Below are 22,670 nucleotides of genomic sequence, written 5' to 3'. Positions count from 1 at the left end.
CATATAATACACACACAAACACACATACACACACACAAATACACACACAAACACAAACACATACAAACACACACACACAATCACACACACACACACACACACACAATACACACACAAACACATACACACAAACACAAACACACACACACACACACATAATACACACACACAAACACATACACACAAACACACAAACACAGTCACACAAACACACACACACACATACACACACACACACACACACGTACACAAAAACACATACACAAACACAAACACACACATACACACACACACACACACACACACACACACACACACACACACACACACATTCTAAAGATATCAAACATCCACAATATTCGCCTCATCTGAACATCAGAGACAAAGAAACAATTATACGTGAACATCAGGACGTTCCAAGGTCGCTCTCAAAAATACTCTGGACCTCCCACCCCCCTCCATCACCTCCTCCCCCCACCCCCCTCCCCTCCAAAACGCATTTTTGTTGTGAATCTTTAGACGAGAGAAGAGAACTGCGCCTACTGGCGTTTTTAAGGATATTTTCTGATGGAAAAACAGAGATTTTGGGCCTATAAGATTTTTTTTTATTTACAGCTTGAATAACTTAACCATTAGGAGTTTTGTTGGACTGGCTTAGAGGTAAGAAAAAGATAATTGTGGATCAAATGATGCTGAGGTAAAGATGCCGAACGTATAGTGAGATATTTCAGGAAGATACTGAAGAAAATACACCTTGGTAATACTCTACATCCTGGACCTAGGTACAAGATTCATCCTGGACCTGGGACCAAGATTCATCCTGGACCTGGGTACAAGATTCATCCTGGACCTGGGACCAAGATTCATCCTGGACCTGGGACCAAGATTCATCCTGGACCTGGGTACAAGATTCATCCTGGACCTGGGTACAAGATTCATCCTGGACCTGGGTACAAGATTCATCCTGGACCTGGGTACAAGATTCATCCTGGACCTGGGACCAAGATTCATCCTGGACCTGGGTCCAAGATTCATCCTGGACCTGGGTACAAGATTCATCCTGGACCTGGGACCAAGATTCATCCTGGACCTGGGACCAAGATTCATCCTGGACCTGGGCACAAGATTCATCCTGGACCTGGGACCAAGATTCATCCTGGACCTGGGTCCAAGATTCATCCTGGACCTGGGTCCAAGATTCATCCTGGACCTGGGTACAAGATTCATCCTGGACCTGGGACCAAGATTCATCCTGGACCTGGGTACAAGATTCATCCTGGACCTGGGACCAAGATTCATCCTGGACCTGGGTCCAAGATTCATCCTGGACCTGGGACCAAGATTCATCCTGGACCTGGGACCAAGATTCATCCTGGACCTGGGTACAAAATTCATCCTGGACCTGGGACCAAGATTCATCCTGGACCTGGGTCCAAGATTCATCCTGGACCTGGGTCCAAGATTCATCCTGGACCTGGGTACAAGATTCATCCTGGACCTGGGACCAAGATTCATCCTGGACCTGGGTACAAGATTCATCCTGGACCTGGGACCAAGATTCATCCTGGACCTGGGTCCAAGATTCATCCTGGACCTGGGTCCAAGATTCATCCTGGACCTGGGTCCAAGATTCATCCTGGACCTGGGTCCAAGATTCATCCTGGACCTGGGTCCAAGATTCATCCTGGACCTGGGTCCAAGATTCATCCTGGACCTGGGTCCAAGATTCATCCTGGACCTGGGTCCAAGATTCATCCTGGACCTGGGTCCAAGATTCATCCTGGACCTGGGTCCAAGATTCATCCTGGACCTGGGTACAAGATACATCCTGGACCAGGGTACAAGATTCATCCTGGACCTGGGTACAAGATACATCCTGGACCTGGGTACAAGATTCATCCTGGACCTGGGTCCAAGATTCATCCTGGACCTGGGTCCAAGATTCATCCTGGACCTGGGTCCAAGATTCATCCTGGACCTGGGTACAAGATACATCCTGGACCTGGGTACAAGATTCATCCTGGACCTGGGTACAAGATACATCCTGGACCTGGGTACAAGATTCATCCTGGACCTGGGTCCAAGATTCATCCTGGACCTGGGACCAAGATTCATCCTGGACCTGGGTACAAGATACATCCTGGACCTGGGTACAAGATTCATCCTGGACCTGGGTACAAGATACATCCTGGACCTGGGTACAAGATTCATCCTGGACCTGGGTCCAAGATTCATCCTGGACCTGGGTACAAGATACATCCTGGACCTGGGTACAAGATTCATCCTGGACCTGGGTCCAAGATTCATCCTGGACCTGGGACCAAGATTCATCCTGGACCTGGGTCCAAGATTCATCCTGGACCTGGGTACAAGATTCATCCTGGACCTGGGACCAAGATTCATCCTGGACCTGGGTACAAGATTCATCCTGGACCTGGGTACAAGATACATCCTGGACCTGGGTCCAAGATTCATCCTGGACCTGGGACCAAGATTCATCCTGGACCTGGGTACAAGATACATCCTGGACCTGGGTACAAGCTTCATCCTGGACCTGGGTACAAGATACATCCTGGACCTGGGTCCAAGATTCATCCTGGACCTGGGTAAAAGATTCATCCTGGACCTGGGACCAAGATTCATCCTGGACCTGGGTCCAAGATTCATCCTGGACCTGGGTACAAGATACATCCTGGACCTGGGTCCAAGATTCATCCTGGACCTGGGTACAAGATTCATCCTGGACCTGGGTCCAAGATTCATCCTGGACCTGGGTACAAGATACATCCTGGACCTGGGTCCAAGATTCATCCTGGACCTGGGTACAAGATTCATCCTGGACCTGGGTACAAGATTCATCCTGGACCTGGGTACAAGATACATCCTGGACCTGGGTCCAAGATTCATCCTGGACCTGGGTACAAGATTCATCCTGGACCTGGGTACAAGATTCATCCTGGACCTGGGTACAAGATTCATCCTGGACCTGGGTACAAGATTCATCCTGGACCTGGGTACAAGATTCATCCTGGACCTGGGTCCAAGATTCATCCTGGACCTGGGTCCAAGATACATCCTGGACCTGGGTACAAGATTCATCCTGGACCTGGGTCCAAGATTCATCCTGGACCTGGGTACAAGATTCATCCTGGACCTGGGTCCAAGATTCATCCTGGACCTGGGTCCAAGATACATCCTGGACCTGGGTACAAGATTCATCCTGGACCTGGGTCCAAGATTCATCCTGGACCTGGGTACAAGATTCATCCTGGACCTGGGTCCAAGATTCATCCTGGACCTGGGTCCAAGATACATCCTGGACCTGGGTACAGGATTCATCCTGGACCTGGGTCCAAGATTCATCCTGGACCTGGGTCCAAGATACATCCTGGACCTGGGTACAAGATTCATCCTGGACCTGGGTCCAAGATTCATCCTGGACCTGGGTACAAGATTCATCCTGGACCTGGGTCCAAGATTCATCCTGGACATGGGTCCAAGATTCATCCTGGACCTGGGTACAAGATTCATCCTGGACCTGGGTCCAAGATTCATCCTGGACCTGGGTCCAAGATTCATCCTGGACCTGGGTACAAGATTCATCCTGGACCTGGGTCCAAGATACATCCTGGACCTGGGTACAAGATTCATCCTGGACCTGGGTCCAAGATTCATCCTGGACCTGGGTACAAGATTCATCCTGGACCTGGGTCCAAGATTCATCCTGGACCTGGGTCCAAGATTCATCCTGGACCTGGGTACAAGATTCATCCTGGACCTGGGTCCAAGATTCATCCTGGACCTGGGTACAAGATTCATCCTGGACCTGGGTACAAGATTCATCCTGGACCTGGGTCCAAGATTCATCCTGGACCTGGGTACAAGATTCATCCTGGACCTGGGTACAAGATTCATCCTGGACCTGGGTACAAGATTCATCCTGGACCTGGGTCCAAGATTCATCCTGGACCTGGGTCCAAGATTCATCCTGGACATGGGTCCAAGATTCATCCTGGACCTGGGTCCAAGATTCATCCTGGACTTGGGTCCAAGATTCATCCTGGACCTGGGTACAAGATTCATCCTGGACCTGGGTACAAGATACATGGTGGACCTGGGTACAAGATTCATCCTGGACCTGGGTACAAGATTCATCCTGGACCTGGGTCCAAGATTCATCCTGGACCTGGGTACAAGATTCATCCTGGACCTGGGTCCAAGATTCATCCTGGACCTGGGTACAAGATTCATCCTGGACCTGATCCAAGATTCATCCTGGACCTGGGTCAAAAATTCATCCTGGACCTGGGTCCAAGATTCATCCTGGACCTGGGTCCAAGATTCATCCTGGACATGGGTCCAAGATTCATCCTGGACCTGGGTACAAGATTCATCCTGGACCTGGGTACAAGATTCATCCTGGACCTGGGTACAAGATTCATGGTTGACCTGGGTACAAGATTCATCCTGGACCTGGGTACAAGATTCATGGTGGACCTGGGTACAAGATTCATCCTGGACCTGGGTCCAAGATTCATCCTGGACCTGGGTCCAAGATTCATCCTGGACCTGGGTCCAAGATTCATCCTGGACCTGGGTCCAAGATTCATCCTGGACCTGGGTCCAAGATTCATCCTGGACCTGGGTCCAAGATTCATCCTGGACCTGGGTCCAAGATTCATCCTGGACCTGGGTACAAGATTCATCCTGGACCTGGGTCCAAGATTCATCCTGGACCTGGGTACAAGATTCATCCTGGACCTGGGTCCAAGATTCATCCTGGACCAGGGTCCAAGATTCATCCTGGACCTGGGTCCAAGATTCATCCTGGACCTGGGTCCAAGATTCATCCTGGACCTGGGTACAAGATTCATCCTGGACCTGGGTACAAGATTCATCCTGGACCTGGGTACAAGATTCATCCTGGACCTGGGTACAAGATTCATCCTGGACCTGGGTCCAAGATTCATCCTGGACCTGGGTACAAGATTCATCCTGGACCTGGGTACAAGATTCATCCTGGACCTGGGTCCAAGATTCATCCTGGACCTGGGTCCAAAATTCATCCTGGACCTGGGTCCAAGATTCATCCTGGACCTGGGTCCAAGATTCATCCTGGACATGGGTCCAAGATTCATCCTGGACCTGGGTACAAGATTCATCCTGGACCTGGGTACAAGATTCATCCTGGACCTGGGTACAAGATTCATGGTGGACCTGGGTACAAGATTCATCCTGGACCTGGGTACAAGATTCATGGTGGACCTGGGTACAAGATTCATCCTGGACCTGGGTCCAAGATTCATCCTGGACCTGGGTCCAAGATTCATCCTGGACCTGGGTCCAAGATTCATCCTGGACCTGGGTCCAAGATTCATCCTGGACCTGGGTCCAAGATTCATCCTGGACCTGGGTCCAAGATTCATCCTGGACCTGGGTACAAGATTCATCCTGGACCTGGGTCCAAGATTCATCCTGGACCTGGGTACAAGATTCATCCTGGACCTGGGTCCAAGATTCATCCTGGACCTGGGTACAAGATTCATCCTGGACCTGGGTCCAAGATTCATCCTGGACCTGGGTCCAAGATTCATCCTGGACCTGGGTACAAGATTCATCCTATACCTGGGTACAAGATTCATCCTGGACCTGGGTACAAGATTCATGGTGGACCTGGGTACAAGATTCATCCTGGACCTGGGTACAAGATTCATCCTGGACCTGGGTCCAAGATTAATCCTGGACCTGGGTACAAGATTCATCCTGGACCTGGGTCCAAGATTCATCCTGGACCTGGGTACAAGATTCATCCTGGACCTGGGTCCAAGATTCATCCTGGACCTGGGTCCAAAATTCATCCTGGACCTGGGTCCAAGATTCATCCTGGACCTGGGTCCAAGATTCATCCTGGACCTGGGTGCAAGATTCATCCTGGACCTGGGTACAAGATTCATCCTGGACCTGGGTACAAGATTCATGGTGGACCTGGGTGCAAGATTCATGGTGGACCTGGGTACAAGATTCATCCTGGACCTGGGTACAAGATTCATGGTGGACCTGGGTACAAGATTCATCCTGGACCTGGGTACAAGATTCATCCTGGACCTGGGTACAAGATTCATCCTGGACCTGGGTACAAGATTCATCCTGGACCTGGGTACAAGATTCATCCTGGACCTGGGTACAAGATTCATCCTGGACCTGGGTACAAGATTCATGGTGGACCTGGGTACAAGATTCATGGTGGACCTGGGAACAAGATTCATCCTGGACCTGGGTACAAGATTCATCCTGGACCTGGGTACAAGATTCATCCTGGACCTGGGTACAAGATTCATCCTGGACCTGGGTACAAGATTCATCCTGGACCTGGGTACAAGATTCATCCTGGACCTGGGTACAAGATTCATCCTGGACCTGGGTACAAGATTCATCCTGGACCTGGGTACAAGATTCATCCTGGACCTGGGTACAAGATTCATCCTGGACCTGGGTACAAGATTCATCCTGGACCTGGGTACAAGATTCATCCTGGACCTGGGTACAAGATTCATCCTGGACCTGGGTACAAGATTCATCCTGGACCTGGGTACAAGATTCATGGTGGACCTGGGTACAAGATTCATCCTGGACCTGGGTACAAGATTCATGGTGGACCTGGATACAAGATTCATCCTGGACCTGGGTACAAGATTCATCCTGGACTTGGGTACAAGATTCATCCTGGACCTGGGTACAAGATTCATCCTGGACCTGGGTACAAGATTCATCCTGGACCTGGGTACAAGATTCATCCTGGACTTGGGTACAAGATTCATCCTGGACCTGGGTACAAGATTCATCCTGGACCTGGGTACAAGATTCATCCTGGACCTGGGTACAATATTCATCCTGGACCTGGGTACAAAATTCATCCTGGACCTCGGTACAAGATTCATCCTGGACCTGGGTACAAGATTCATCCTGGACCTGGGTACAAGATTCATCCTGGACCTGGGTACAAGATTCATCCTGGACCTGGATACAAGATTCATCCTGGACCTGGGTACAAGATTCATCCTGGACCTGGGTACAAGATTCATCATGGACCTGGGTACAAGATTCATCCTGGACCTGGGTACAAGATTCATCCTGGACCTGGGTACAAGATTCATCCTGGACCTGGGTACAAGATTCATCCTGGACCTGGGTACAAGATTCATCCTGGACCTGGGTACAAGATTTATCCTAGACCTGGGTCCAAGATTCATCCTGGACCTGGGTACAAGATTCATCCTGGACCTGGGTACAAGATTCATCCTGGAACTGGGTACAAGATTCATCCTGGACCTGGGTACAAGATTCATCCTGGACCTGGGTACAAGATTCATCCTGGACCTGGGTACAAGATTCATCTTGGACCTGGGTACAAGGTTCATCCTGGACCTGGGTACAAGATTTATCCTGGACCTGGGTACAAGATTCATCCTGGAGCAGGGTACAAGATTCATCCTGGACCTGGGTACAAGATTCATCCTGGACCTGGGTACAAGATTTATCCTGGACCTGGGTACAAGATTCATGGTGGACCTGGGTACAAGATTCATCCTGGACCTGGGTACAAGATTCATCTTGGACCTGGGTACAAGATTCATCCTGGACCTGGGTACAAGATTTATCCTGGACCTGGGTACAAGATTCATCCTGGACCTGGGTACAAGATTCATCCTGGACCTGGGTACAAGATTCATCCTGGACCTGGGTACAAGATTTATCCTGGACCTGGGTACAAGATTCATGGTGGACCTGGGTACAAGATTCATCCTGGACCTGGGTACAAGATTCATGGTGGACCTGGGTACAAGATTTATCCTGGACCTGGGTACAAGATTTATCCTGGACCTGGGTACAAGATTCATCCTGGACCTGGGTACAAGATTCATGGTGGACCTGGGTACAAGATTCATCCTGGACCTGGGTACAAGATTCATGGTGGACCTGGGTACAAGATTCATCCTGGACCTGGGTACAAGATTCATGGTGGACCTGGGTACAAAATTCATCCTGGACCTGGGTACAAGATTCATCCTGGACCTGGGTACAAGATTCATCCTGGACCTGGGTACAAGACTCATCCTGGACCTGGGTACAAGATTCATCCTGGACCTGGGTACAAGATTCATCCTGGACCTGGGTACAAGATTCATCCTGGACCTGGTTACAAGATTCATCCTGGACCTAGGTACAAGATTTATCCTGGACCTGGGTACAAGATTCATGGTGGACCTGGGTACAAGATTTATCCTGGACCTGGGTACAAGATTTATCCTGGACCTGGGTACAAGATTCATGGTGGACCTGGGTACAAGATTCATGGTGGACCTGGGTACAAGATTCATCCTGGACCTGGGTACAAGATTCATGGTGGACCTGGGTACAAGATTCATGGTGGACCTGGGTACAAGATTCATCCTGGACCTGGGTCCAAGATTCATGGTGGACCTGGGTACAAGATTCATCCTGGACCTGGGTACAAGATTCATCCTGGACCTGGGTACAAGATTCATCCTAGACCTGGGTCCAAGATTCATCCTGGACCTGGGTACAAGATTCATCCTGGACCTGGGTCCATGATTCATCCTGGACCTGGGTACAAGATTCATCCTGGACCTGGGTACAAGATTCATCCTGGACCTGGGTACAAGATTCATCCTGGACCTAGGTACAAGATTCATCCTGGACCTGGGTACAACATTCATCCTGGACCTGGGTACAAGATTCATCCTGGACCTGGGTACAACATTCATCCTGGACCTGTGTACAACATTCATCCTGGACCTGGGTACAACATTCATCCTGGACCTGGGTACAAGATTCATCCTGGACCTGGGTACAAGATTCATCCTGGACCTGGGTACAAGATTCATCCTGGACCTGGGTACAACATTCATCCTGGACCTGGGTACAAGATTAATCCTGGACCTGGGTACAAGATTCATCCTGCACCTGGGTACAAGATTCATCCTGGACCTGGGTACAAGATTCATCCTGGACCTGGGTACAAGATTCATCCTGGACCTGGGTACAAGATTCATCCTGGACCTGGGTCCAAGATTCATCCTGGACCTGGGTACAAGATTCATCCTGGACCTGGGTCCAAGATTCATCCTGGACCTGGGTACAAGATTCATCCTGGACCTGGGTACAAGATTCATCCTGGACCTGGGTACAAGATTCATGGTGGACCTGGGTCCAAGATTCATCCTGGACCTGGGTACAAGATTCATCCTGGACCTGGGTCCAAGATTCATCCTGGACCTGGGTCCAAGATTCATCCTGGACCTGGGTACAAGATTCATCCTGGACCTGGATACAAGATTCATGGTGGACCTGGGCACAAGATTCATCCTGGACCTGGGTACAAGATTCATCCTGGACCTGGGTACAAGATTCATCCTGGACCTGGGTACAAGATTCATCCTGGACCTGGGTACAAAATTCATCCTGGACCTGGGTACAAGATTCATCCTGGACCTGGGTCCAAGATTCATTGTGGACCTGGGTAAAAGAGTCATCCTGGACCTGGGTCCAAGATTCATCCTGGACCTGGGTCCAAGATTCATCCTAGACCTGGGTCCAAGATTCATCGTGGACCTGGTTACAAGATTCATCCTGGACCTGGGTCCAAGATTCATCGTGGACCTGGGTACAAGATTCATCCTGGACCTGGGTCCAAGATTCATCGTGGACCTGGGTACAAGATTCATCCTGGACCTGGGTCCAAGATTCATAGTGGACCTGGGTCCAAGATTCATCCTGGACCTGGGTCCAAAATTCATCGTGGACCTGGGTACAAGATTCATAGTGGACCTGGGTCCAAGATTCATCCTGGACCTGGGTCCAAGATTCATTCTGGACCTGGGTACTAGATTCATAGTGGACCTGGGTTCAAGATTCATCCTGGACCTGGGTACAAGATCACAGTGGACCTGGCTCCAAGATTCACAGTGGACCTGGGTCCAAGACTCATCCTGGACGTGGGACCATGATTCATCCTGGACCTGGGTCCAAGATTCATCCTGGACGTGGGACCAAGATTCATCCTGGACGTGGGACCAAGATTCATCCTGGACCTGGGTACAAGATTCATGGTGGACCTGGGTACAAGATTCATCCTGGACCTGGGTACAAGATTCATGGTGGACCTGGGTACAAGATTTATCCTGGACCTGGGTACAAGATTTATCCTGGACCTGGGTACAAGATTCATGGTGGACCTGGGTACAAGATTCATGGTGGACCTGGGTACAAGATTCATCCTGGACCTGGGTACAAGATTCATGGTGGACCTGGGTACAAGATTCATGGTGGACCTGGGTACAAGATTCATCCTGGACCTGGGTACAAGATTCATCCTGGACCTGGGTACAAGATTCATCCTGGACCTGGGTACAAGATTCATCCTGGACCTGGGTACAAGATTCATCCTGGACCTGGGTACAAGATTCATCCTGGACCTGGGTACAAGATTCATCCTGGACCTGGGTACAAGATTCATCCTGGACCTGGGTACAAGATTCATCCTGGACCTGGGTACAAGATTCATCCTGGACCTGGGTACAAGATTTATCCTGGACCTGGGTACAAGATTCATCCTGGACCTGGGTACAAGATTTATCCTGGACCTGGGTACAAGATTTATCCTGGACCTGGGTACAAGATTCATCCTGGACCTGGGTACAAGATTCATGGTGGACCTGGGTACAAGATTCATCCTGGACCTGGGTACAAGATTCATACTGGACCTGGGTCCAAGATTCATCCTGGACCTGGGTACAAGATTCATCCTGGACCCGGGTCCATGATTCATCCTGGACCTGGGTACAAGATTCATCCTGGACCTGGGTACAAGATTCATCCTGGACCTGGGTACAAGATTCATCCTGGACCTGGGTACAAGATTCATCCTGGACCTGGGTACAAGATTCATCCTGGACCTGGGTACAAGATTCATCCTGGACCTGGGTACAAGATTCATCCTGGACCTGGGTACAACATTCATCCTGGACCTGGGTACAAGATTCATCCTGGACCTGGGTACAAGATTCATCCTGGACCTGGGTACAAGATTCATCCTGGACCTGGGTACAACATTCATCCTGGACCTGGGTACAAGATTCATCCTGGACCTGGGTACAAGATTCATCCTGGACCTGGGTACAAGATTCATCCTGCACCTGGGTACAAGATTCATCCTGGACCTGGGTACAAGATTAATCCTGGACCTGGGTACAAGATTCATCCTGGACCTGGGTACAAGATTCATCCTGGACCTAGGTTCAAGATTCATCCTGGACCTGGGTACAAGATTCATCCTGGACCTGGGTCCAAGATTCATCCTGGACCTGGGTCCAAGATTCATCCTGGACCTGGGTACAAGATTCATCCTGGACCTGGATACAAGATTCATGGTGGACCTGGGCACAAGATTCATCCTGGACCTGGGTACAAGATTCATCCTGGACCTGGGTACAAGATTCATCCTGGACCTGGGTACAAGATTCATCCTGGACCTGGGTACAAAATTCATCCTGGACCTGGGTACAAGATTCATCCTGGACCTGGGTCCAAGATTCATCCTGGACCTGGGTAAAAGATTCATCCTGGACCTGGGTCCAAGATTCATCCTGGACCTGGGTCCAAGATTCATCCTAGACCTGGGTCCAAGATTCAGCGTGGACCTGGGTACAAGATTCATCCTGGACCTGGGTCCAAGATTCATCGTGGACCTGGGTACAAGATTCATCCTGGACCTGGGTCCAAGATTCATCGTGGACCTGGGTCCAAGATTCATCCTGGACCTGGGTCCAAGATTCATAGTGGACCTGGGTCCAAGATTCATCCTGGACCTGGGTCCAAAATTCATCATGGACCTGGGTACAAGATTCATAGTGGACCTGGGTCCAAGATTCATCCTGGACCTGGGTCCAAGATTCATTCTGGACCTGGGTACAAGATTCATAGTGGACCTGGGTTCAAGATTCATCCTGGACCTGGGTACAAGATCACAGTGGACCTGGGTCCAAGATTCATAGTGGACCTGGGTCAAAGACTCATCCTGGACGTGGGACCATGATTCATCCTGGACGTGGGACCAAGATTCATCCTGGACCTGGGACCAAGATTCATCCTGGACCTGGGACCAAGATTCATTCTGGACGTGGGACCAAGATTCATCCTGGACCTGGGACCAAGATTCATCCTGGACCTGCGACCAAGATTCATTCTGGACGTGGGACCAAGATTCATCCTGGACCTGGGACCAAGATTCATTCTGGACGTGGGACCAAGATTCATCCTGGACCTGGGACCAAGATTCAGAGTGGACCTGGGACCAAGATTCATCCTGGACCTGGGACCAAGATTCACCCTGGACCTGGAACCAAGATTCATCCTGAACCTGGGACCAAGATTCATTCTGGATCTGGGACCAAGATTCATCCTAGACCTGGGACCAAGATTCATCCTGGACCTGGGACCAAGATTCATTCTGAACCTGGGACCAAGATTCATCCTGGACCTGGGTCCAAGATTCATCCTGGACCTGGGACCAAGATTCATCCTCGACCTGGGACCAAGATTCATTCTGGACCTGGGACCAAGATTCATCCTGGACGTGGGACCAAGATTCATCCTGGACCTGGGACCAAGATTCATCCTGGACCTGGGACCAAGATTCATCCTGGACCTGGGACCAAGATTCATCCTGGACCTGGGTCCAAGATTCATCCTGGACCTGGGTCCAAGATTCATCCTGGACGTGGGACCAAGATTCATCCTGGACCTGGGACCAAGATTCATCCTGGACCTAGGACCAAGACTCATCCTGGACCTGGGACCAAGATTCATCCTTTACCTGGGACCAAGATTCATCCTGGACCTGGGACCAAGATTCATCCTGGACCTGGGTCCAAGATTCATCCTGGACCTGTGACCAAGATTCATCCTGGACGTGGGACCAAGATTCATCCTGGACGTGGGACCAAGATTCATCCTGGACCTAGGACCAAGACTCATCCTGGACCTGGGACCAAGATTCATCCTAGACCTGGGACCAAGATGCATCCTGGACCTGGGACCAAGATTCATCCTGGACCTGGGTCCAAGATTCATCCTGGACCTGGGACCAAGATTCATCCTGGACCTGGGACCAAGATTCATCATGGACCTGGGACCAAGATTCATCCTGGACCTGGGACCAAGATTCATCCTGAACCTGGGACCAAGATTCATCCTGGACCTGGGACCAAGATTCATCCTGGACCTGGGACCAAGATTCATCCTGGACCTGGGTCCAAGATTCATCCTGGACCTGGGACCAAGATTCATCCTGGACCTGGGACCAAGATTCATCCTGGACCTGGGTCCAAGATTCATCCTGGACCTGGGACCAAGATTCATCCTGGACCTGGGACCAAGATTCATCCTGGACCTAGGACCAAGATTCATCCTGGACCTGGGACCAAGATTCATCCTGGACCTGGGACCAAGATTCATCCTGGACCTGGGACGAAGATTCATCCTGGACCTGGGTCCAAGATTCATCCTGGACCTGGGACCAAGGTTCATCCTGGACCTGGGACCAAGATTCATCCTGGACCTGGGACCAAGATTCATCCTGGACCTAGGACTAAGATTCATCCTGGACCTGGGACCAAGATTCATCTTGGACCTGGGACCAAGATTCATCCTGGACCTGGGACCAAGATTCGTCCTGGACCTAGGACCAAGATTCGTCCTGGACCTGGGACCAAGATTCATCCTGGACCTAGGACTAAGATTCATCCTGGACCTGGGACCAAGATTCATCCTGGACCTGGGACCAAGATTCATCCTGGACCAGGGACCAAGATTCATCCTGGACCTGGGACCAAGATTCATCCTGGACCTGGGAGCAAGATTCATCCTGGACCTGGGAGCAAGATTCATCCTGGACCTGGGACCAAGATTCATCCTGGACCTGGGACCAAGACTCATCCTGGACCTGGGACCAAGATTTATCCTGGAGCTCGGACCAAGATTCATCCTGGACCTGGGACCAAGATTCGTCCTGGACCTAGGACCAAGATTCATCCTGGACCTGGGACCAAGATTCATCCTGGACCTGGGACCAAGATTCATCCTGGACCTGGGACCAAGATTCATCCTGGACCTGGGACCAAGATTCATCCTGGACCTGGGACCAAGATTCATCCTGGACCTGGGACCAAGATTCATCCTGGACCTGGGACCAAGATTCATCCTGGACCTGGGACCAAGATTCATCCTGGACCTGGGACCAAGATTCATCCTGGACCTGGGACCAAGATTCATCCTGGACCTGGGACCAAGATTCATCCAGGACCTGGGACCAAGATTCATCCTGGACCTTTGACCATGATTCATCCTGGACCTGGGACCAAGATTCATCCTGGACCTGGGACCAAGATTCATCCTGGACCTGGGACCAAGATTCATCCTGGACCTGGGTCCAAGATTCATACTGGACCTGGGTCCAATATTCATCCTGGACCTGGGACCAAGATTCATCCTGGACCTGGGTCCAAGATTCATCCTGGACCTGGGTCCAAAATTCATCCTGGACCTGGGTCCAAGATTCATCCTGGACCTAGGACCAAGATTCATCCTGGACCTGGGACCAAGATTCATCCTGGACCTGGGTCCAAGATTCATCCTGGACCTGGGTCCAAGATTCATCCTGGACCTGGGACCAAGATTCATCCTGGACCTGGATCCAAGATTCATCCTGGACCTGGGTCCAAGATTCATCCTGGACCTGGGTCCAAGATTCATCCTGGACCTAGGACCAAGATTCATCCTGGACCTGGGTCCAAGATTCATCCTGGACCTGGGACCAAGATTCATCCTGGACCTGGGTCCAAGATTCATCCTGGACCTGGGTCCAAGATTCATCCTGGACCTGGGTCCAAGATTCATCCTGGACCTAGGACCAAGATTCATCCTGGACCTGGGACCAAGATTCATCCTGGACCTGGGTCCAAGATTCATCCTGGACCTGGGTCCAAGATTCATCCTGGACCTGGGACCAAGGTTCATCCTGGACCTGGGTCCAAGATTCATCCTGGACCTGGGTCCAAGATTCATCCTGGACCTGGGTCCAAGATTCATCCTGGACCTAGGACCAAGATTCATCCTGGACCTGGGTCCAAGATTCATCCTGGACCTGGGACCAAGATTCATCCTGGACCTGGGTCCAAGATTCATCCTGGACCTGGGTCCAAGATTCATCCTGGACCTAGGACCAAGATTCATCCTGGACCTGGGTCCAAGATTCATCCTGGACCTGGGTCCAAGATTCATCTTGGACCTAGGACCAAGATTCATCCTGGACCTGGGTCCAAGATTCATCCTGGACCTGGGTCCAAGATTCATCCTGGACCTAGGACCAAGATTCATCCTGGACCTGGGTCCAAGATTCATCCTGGACCTGGGACCAAGATTCATCCTGGACCTGGGTCCAAGATTCATCCTGGACCTGGGTCCAAGATTCATCCTGGACCTAGGACCAAGATTCATCCTGGACCTGGGTCCAAGATTCATCCTGGACCTGGGTCCAAGATTCATCCTGGACCTAGGACCAAGATTCATCCTGGACCTGGGACCAAGATTCATCCTGGACCTGGGACCAAGATTCATGCTGGACCTGGGACCAAGATTCATCCTGGACCTAGGACCAAGATTCATCCTGGACCTGGGACCAAGATTCATCCTGGACCTGGGTCCAAGATTCATCCTGGACCTGGGACCAAGATTCATCCTGGACCTGGGACCAAGATTCATCCTGGACCTAGGACCAAGATTCATCCTGGACCTGGGACCAAGATTCATCCTGGACCTGGGACCAAGATTCATCCTGGACCTAGGACCAAGATTCATCCTGGACCTAGGACCAAGATTCATCCTGGACCTGGGACCAAGATTCATCCTGGACCTAGGACCAAGATTCTTCCTGGACCTGGGACCAAGATTCATCCTGGACCTGGGTCCAAGATTCATCCTGGACCTGGGTCCAAGATTCATCCTGGACCTGGGACCAAGATTCATCCTGAACCTAGGACCAAGATTCATCCTGGACCTGGGACCAAGATTCATCCTGGACCTGCGTCCAAGATTCATCCTGGACCTGGGTCCAAGATTCATCCTGGACCTAGGACCAAGATTCATCCTGGACCTAGGACCAAGATTCATCCTGGACCTGGGTCCAAGATTCATCCTGGACCTAGGACCAAGATTCATCCTGGACCTGGGACCAAGATTCATCCTGGACCTGGGACCAAGATTCATCCTGGACCTGGGACCAAGATTCATCCTGGACCTGGGTACAAGATTCATCCTGGACCTGGGACCAAGATTCATCCTGGACCTGGGACCAAGATTCATCCTGGACCTGGGTACAAGATTCATCCTGGACCTGGGACCAAGATTCATCCTGGACCTGGGACCAAGATTCATCCTGGACCTGGGACCAAGATTCATCCTGGACCTGGGTACAAGATTCATCCTGGACCTGGGACCAAGATTCATCCTGGGCCTGGGACCAAGATTCATCCTGGACCTGGGACCAAGATTCATCCTGGACCTGGGACCAAGATTCATCCTGAACCTGGGTCCAAGATTCATCCTGGACCTGGGTACAAGATTCATCCTGGACCTAGGACCAAGATTCATCCTGAACCTAGGACCAAGATTCATCCTGGACCTGGGACCAAGATTCATCCTGGACCTGGGACCAAGATTCATCCTGAACCTAGGACCAAGATTCATCCTGAACCTAGGACCAAGATTCATCCTGGACCTGGGACCAAGATTCATCCTGGACCTGGGACCAAGATTCATCCTGGACCTGGGACCAAGATTCATCCTGGACCTGGGACCAAGATTCATCCTGGACCTGGGACCAAGATTCATCCTGGACCTGGGTACAAGATTCATCCTGGACCTGGGACCAAGATTCATCCTGGACCTGGGACCAAGATTCATCCTGGACCTGGGTACAAGATTCATCCTGGACCTGGGACCAAGATTCATCCTGGACCTGGGACCAAGATTCATCCTGGACCTGGGACCAAGATTCATCCTGGACCTGGGTACAAGATTCATCCTGGACCTGGGACCAAGATTCATCCTGGGCCTGGGACCAAGATTCATCCTGGACCTGGGACCAAGATTCATCCTGGACCTGGGACCAAGATTCATCCTGGACCTGGGTACAAGATTCATCCTGGACCTAGGACCAAGATTCATCCTGGGCCTGGGACCAAGATTCATCCTGGACCTGGGACCAAGATTCATCCTGGACCTGGGACCAAGATTCATCCTGGACCTGGGTCCAAGATTCATCCTGGACCTGGGACCAAGATTCATCCTGGACCTGGGACCAAGATTCATCCTGAACCTAGGACCAAGATTCATCCTGAACCTAGGACCAAGATTCATCCTGGACCTGGGACCAAGATTCATCCTGGACCTGGGACCAAGATTCATCCTGAACCTAGGACCAAGATTCATCCTGAACCTAGGACCAAGATTCATCCTGGACCTGGGACCAAGATTCATCCTGGACCTGGGACCAAGATTCATCCTGGACCTGGGACCAAGATTCATCCTGGACCTGGGACCAAGATTCATCCTGGACCTGGGACCAAGATTCATCCTGGACCTGGGACCAAGATTCATCCTGGACCTGGGACCAAGATTCATCCTGGACCTGGGTACAAGATTCATCCTGGACCTGGGACCAAGATTCATCCTGGACCTGGGACCAAGATAACATGTAAACCAGAATAAATTACAACAGTTGGATAAGCTGAATGTTGAAGACAGAGTAAAACAACTGAAGTTAAATCAAGTTTATAAAATCGCCCACAAACAGTGTCCAGAATATCTTGCTGACAATTTTGTCAAGGTTGAGAACGGCAGCAATCATAGCACTGGTGGGAGAGAGCGCAACACTGTGGTAGCCACAGTCAGTGGCCAGGCTTTAAACACCTTTTATTGTACAGCAATAAAGGAATGGAACAGACTGCCTGTACATGTCAATGCCAGTCACAGCACGAGCCAGTTCAAGAAGAGTGCCAAAAAGTACTTAATGAATATGGCTACAGGAAGGAAAGTGATTTCTTGCATATGTAATATGCATATACTATGATCTGATCCTGTCTTTAATGTAAAAAACTGGTTTTATCTTACCGCTAGTTACTAGGTGGTAAGATATAACCAATTATACTGGGGCGCAGTATATCTCATTTTAGTATAACTACTTTTCACATAGTAAAATATAAATAATTATTACCTTTTAAATATAAATAATCCTTACCAAAAGGACCCCAAGAGAAATAAGTCACTTTGTCTGACCTTTTCTGGGGTTATCCTAGGTAATTTACACATATTCTATGTATAATTATCTATGTAACTATATTTATGTGCACCTGTAGCTAAATAAAGTTAGAAGATAATATTCAGCCGCACTAAAGACAGCGTCGCATGCGGCTGGCCAGCGCACGGTACCATACCGTTGTGGATGCTGTGACCACAACATCTGCAGCATCACTGATGTCACTCTCTCTCAGTACAGTTACTCTCTCTCATCAAAATTAACTACACAGCGCATTGAATATACACTTCAAAGTGTATATATTCAATGCGCGGTGTATGTATACACTCAGAGGTGTGTGTCTCTCAGTGTATGTATACACTCAGAGATGTGTATCTGGGGAATGAGAGGTAAGCAAGTATGGTATGGAAGGGCAACTGTAATACCATGGATCACAAGCTCTATACCACTAACGAGAGGCTTGCTCCCCCCTTCAACAAACACTACTCAATCCACTGCAAGGTAGGGGCGGAGGATCGAACCCGCACAACGCAGAGCACTGAATAATGAGCATTGTACAGTCGATAGTATGCCGTACATGGAACTGCATGACACGCCACCACTGGCGCAGTTATGTGAAGAACCCTACAAGCACGTACTGTGTTGCGAAGGACGTACGTACGTGTGTGTGTGTGTGTGTGTGTGTGTGTGTGTGTGTGTGTGTGTGTGTGTGTGTGTGTGTGTGTGTGTGTGTGTACATAACTAGTTGAGGTTGCAGGGGTCTAGTCCAAGTGTGTGTGTGTGTGTGTGTGTGTGTGTGTGTGTGTGTGTGTGTACTTACCTAGTTGAGGTTGCAGGGGTCTAGTCCAAGTGTGTGTGTGTGTGTGTGTGTGTGTGTGTGTGTGTGTGTGTGTGTGTGTGTGTGTGTGTGTGTGTGTGTGTGTGTGTGTGTGTGTGTCAGGAGTGTCAACAATATAATATAAACAGTGATACTGACCTGTATTAGTGTGATGCTTCATCCTGTGGGCGTCCCTACGACTTAGGTGTCCCTGAGCGGGTGCCTGCGTCCTCTGGCCGCTGGGCGTCCTTTTCGTGTTACTTAGCCGTGGGGTACTGGCCTTTAGGGACCCCTTACCCTGGAGAGCCGCCCTTCCCTGGGGCGGCACCTTACCCTGAGGTGTTGCCCTCTGTCTCGCGTTCTCCACAATGCTGTGTCGCCAAGAATTTTTCAGGGGTTGCAGGACCCGCCCACTAGGATTGCCATCAGTGTTGCAGCGTCTGTGGGGGCTGTTGTGGGCGCGAGTGGGCGGGTTCGTGGGCCCCTTCCTGTAGTCATAATGACCAGTGTGCTGGTCGATCATGGGCGACGTAAATAAATGATTCTTGAGTTCGATCCTGGTGATGGATTCTGAGGTCCAGTGACATGTGTCACAGGACTCACACGAGGTGCACACCGCCTGGCGACACAGGTCCACGTGTTCCTCGTCCACTACTACCACATCCAGACCACCGAAGGACCCGCATCGGGACCCTCCCGAGGCGCTGCGGCCCCGTCGGGGGCTGCAGCACCGAGAGGGGTCACTGAAACAGCACTCCTCCTGGGAACAGCAGGGGGTGTCGTCGCCACAGCAGCGCTGCTCCTGGGAACAGTACACATCACCCTCCACAACACAGGCGTCGCTGGCCGTCGTGTGGGCGTGCCTATGGGCGTCAGACAGCAGTTCGGGCGTAACACGGTAGTCGTCGCTATAGGAGCTGTGGGAAGCCCGGAGTTTCTCCCGGGGCTCGGCCGGTCTACCAGCGCCACGACGACCCCACCTACCCATTACCACGCCACAGCACAGCCAACGCCACAGTATGTCACAGCTACGCTCCAGCTACACCACCATCAGCCAGCTACACTACAGCTAACCATTCCACAAACACCAACGCCACAGCAGATCAACATTAAAGTGAAGGGAAAGCAGCCAGCGCGTCACAGAGGTGTTGCCAGCGGCAGCGTCACCCAACATGTGGACTTCAGGAAGGTTATGATGGCGTGTGCGTGTGCTTATCCCTGTGCACGCTCCGCCCACACACACACACGCCAAACTCCGCCCATCAACGCCAGGGTGCACCAACCTGCAGAGCAGAAAAAGGAATACTGAATTATGACATCAACACAGAGCAGTGATGCATGACAGTTATTGCTACCATGACAACTAAGTCAGGGGACGAGTCAAGTTCCTGTAGACCCCTAGGCAGGGGAAGGATGATGATAGTGGTGAGGATGTTGCTAGCAGTGATGTTGCATATAGTGGTGGTGATGTTGCAGGTAGTGGTGGTGATGTTGCGGGTAGTGGTGGTGATGTTGCTGGTAGGAATGTTGCTGGTAGTGGAATTTGACGTAATCCCAAAGGATTATGTCAAATTCTAACCCTATCATCTACATGTTGTAGCAGAAATCATGATTCGTTAGATCAGGCTACATTTTTCTGGTGTTATCTTCTGGTGTTGTAGCCCATCCACTTCAAGGTTCAATGTATTGTGCATTCAGAGAGGCTCTTATGCATACCACTGTCACAACACATGGTTGAGTTATTGTCGCCTTTCCTGGCAGCTTGAACAAGTCTGGTCATTCTCCTCTAACCTCTCTTATTATCAAGGCGTTTTCACTCTCAGAACTGGATATTCTGTGTTTTTCACACCATTCTCTGTAAATTCTAGAGACTGTTGTGCATGAAAATCCCAAATCAATAGTTTCTGAGACACACAATCACCCCGTCTGGCACCAACAATCATTCCACGGTCAAAGTCACTCAGATCCCATTTCTTCCCCATTCTTGTTTGGCCTGAACAACAACTGAACCTCTTGACCATGTCTGTACGCTTTTAGGCACTGAGGTACTGTCACGTGATTGGCTGATTAGATATCTGCCTCAACTAGCAGATGTACAAGTGTGCCTAATAAAGTGGCTATTAAGGAGTATTGTAAAAAATCTTTAAATAAAATAACGCTCCACATATACTGTCATTTTCCATGTAGTGTACTGAAAGTGGACGTGTATTATTCCCTAAAAGCAAAAGCGTTTTTTGCTGTCAGTGAGGCAGTGGCCAGGTCAGGAGCAGACGAGAGGTGTGTTTAGTCCAGTACCAGACGGGTGGTAACGGGGGTAAAGTCACCATGTTTGGGCGGTAGTCTGAGTGTGTAATTTTGTTAATTTTTTTTAGTGTATACTATAGGTATTTGTGTTTAAGTGCTCACATGTTTATTTGTAAGGCCCTAGTATGCAGAGACCTGTTTATGCGAGAGTACTGTATGGTGTTTTGCCTGCTGGTAACTACTCTACGAGACAGAAGTGAAGACGAGGGTGTGTATGTCATGTTGCCTCCCTGATGATTTAACTCATTAGTAGTAGTGTGCTAGAGTTAATGTGAACTGGAGTCTGGTGGTTTCTTGGAGTAGATTGTACCTGGAGTTTACCTGGAGAGAGTTCCGGGGGTCAACGCCCCCGCGGCCCGGTCTGTGACCAGGCCTCCTGGTGGATCAGAGCCTGATCAACCAGGCTGTTACTGCTGGCTGCACGCAAACCAACGTACGAGCCACAGCCCGGCTGGTCAGGAACCGACTTTAGGTGCTTGTCCAGTGCCAGCTTGAAGACAGCCAGGGGTCTGTTGGTAATCCCCCTTATGTATGCTGGGAGGCAGTTGAACAGTCTCGGGCCCCTGACACTTATTGTATGGTCTCTTAATTTTTTTTTTTTTTATTCGCTGGTATTCTCCCGGCCCGGGTCTTTTCCAAGTAGTGGTGACCCGGCCTTGGCTCCCTATCTGGGGAGTGTCTCGAGACTCAAGTCTCCCATGGGAGGAGGTACAAGTACCCCCTCATCTTTGGGACCAACTGTCCCCAGGCCTAGCCACATTCCCCGCCCTCACGGGGCTCGTAGGGAGAAGCTAGGCCTCTGGTCTGCCAACTGCCCCGCCCCAAAGGGGCTCGTGGGGATGGCAGTCTTGTGAGCTGCAGGTGGTAGCAAGCTCAGGCCTTGGTCTCTTAACGTGCTAGTGACACCCCTGCTTTTCATTGGGGGGATGTTGCATCGTCTGCCAAGTCTTATGCTTTCGTAGTGAGTTATTTTCTTGTGCAAGTTCGGTACTAGTCCCTCTAGGATTTTCCAGGTGTATATAATCATGTATCTCTCCCGCCTGCGTTCCAGGGATTACAGGTTCAGGAACCTCAAGCGCTCCCAGTAATTTAGGTGTTTTATCTCCGTTATGCGAGCCGTGAAGGTTCTCTGTACATTTTCTAAGTCAGCAATTT

At 50.5% G+C, this 22,670-nt stretch overlaps 1 protein-coding gene across 1 annotated transcript in view; it reads right to left on the bottom strand.

The window, feature by feature from the left end:
• LOC128694128 (uncharacterized) overlaps positions 1-20,499 on the bottom strand; it is a 120,776-nt gene extending 100,277 nt beyond the window's left edge. Inside the window, exon 1 of the mRNA XM_070093609.1 lies at positions 19,371-20,499. Within this exon, the coding sequence (XP_069949710.1) occupies positions 19,371-20,199 (829 nt within the window). The 5' untranslated portion in view covers positions 20,200-20,499. The remainder of the gene's footprint in view (positions 1-19,370) is intronic.
• Positions 20,500-22,670: the final 2,171 nt, after the last annotated feature.

This window comes from Cherax quadricarinatus, chromosome 43 (genome assembly GCF_038502225.1).
Source record: "Cherax quadricarinatus isolate ZL_2023a chromosome 43, ASM3850222v1, whole genome shotgun sequence".
Taxonomy (NCBI): domain Eukaryota; kingdom Metazoa; phylum Arthropoda; class Malacostraca; order Decapoda; family Parastacidae; genus Cherax; species Cherax quadricarinatus.
This window is presented reverse-complemented; position numbering and strand designations above follow the sequence as displayed.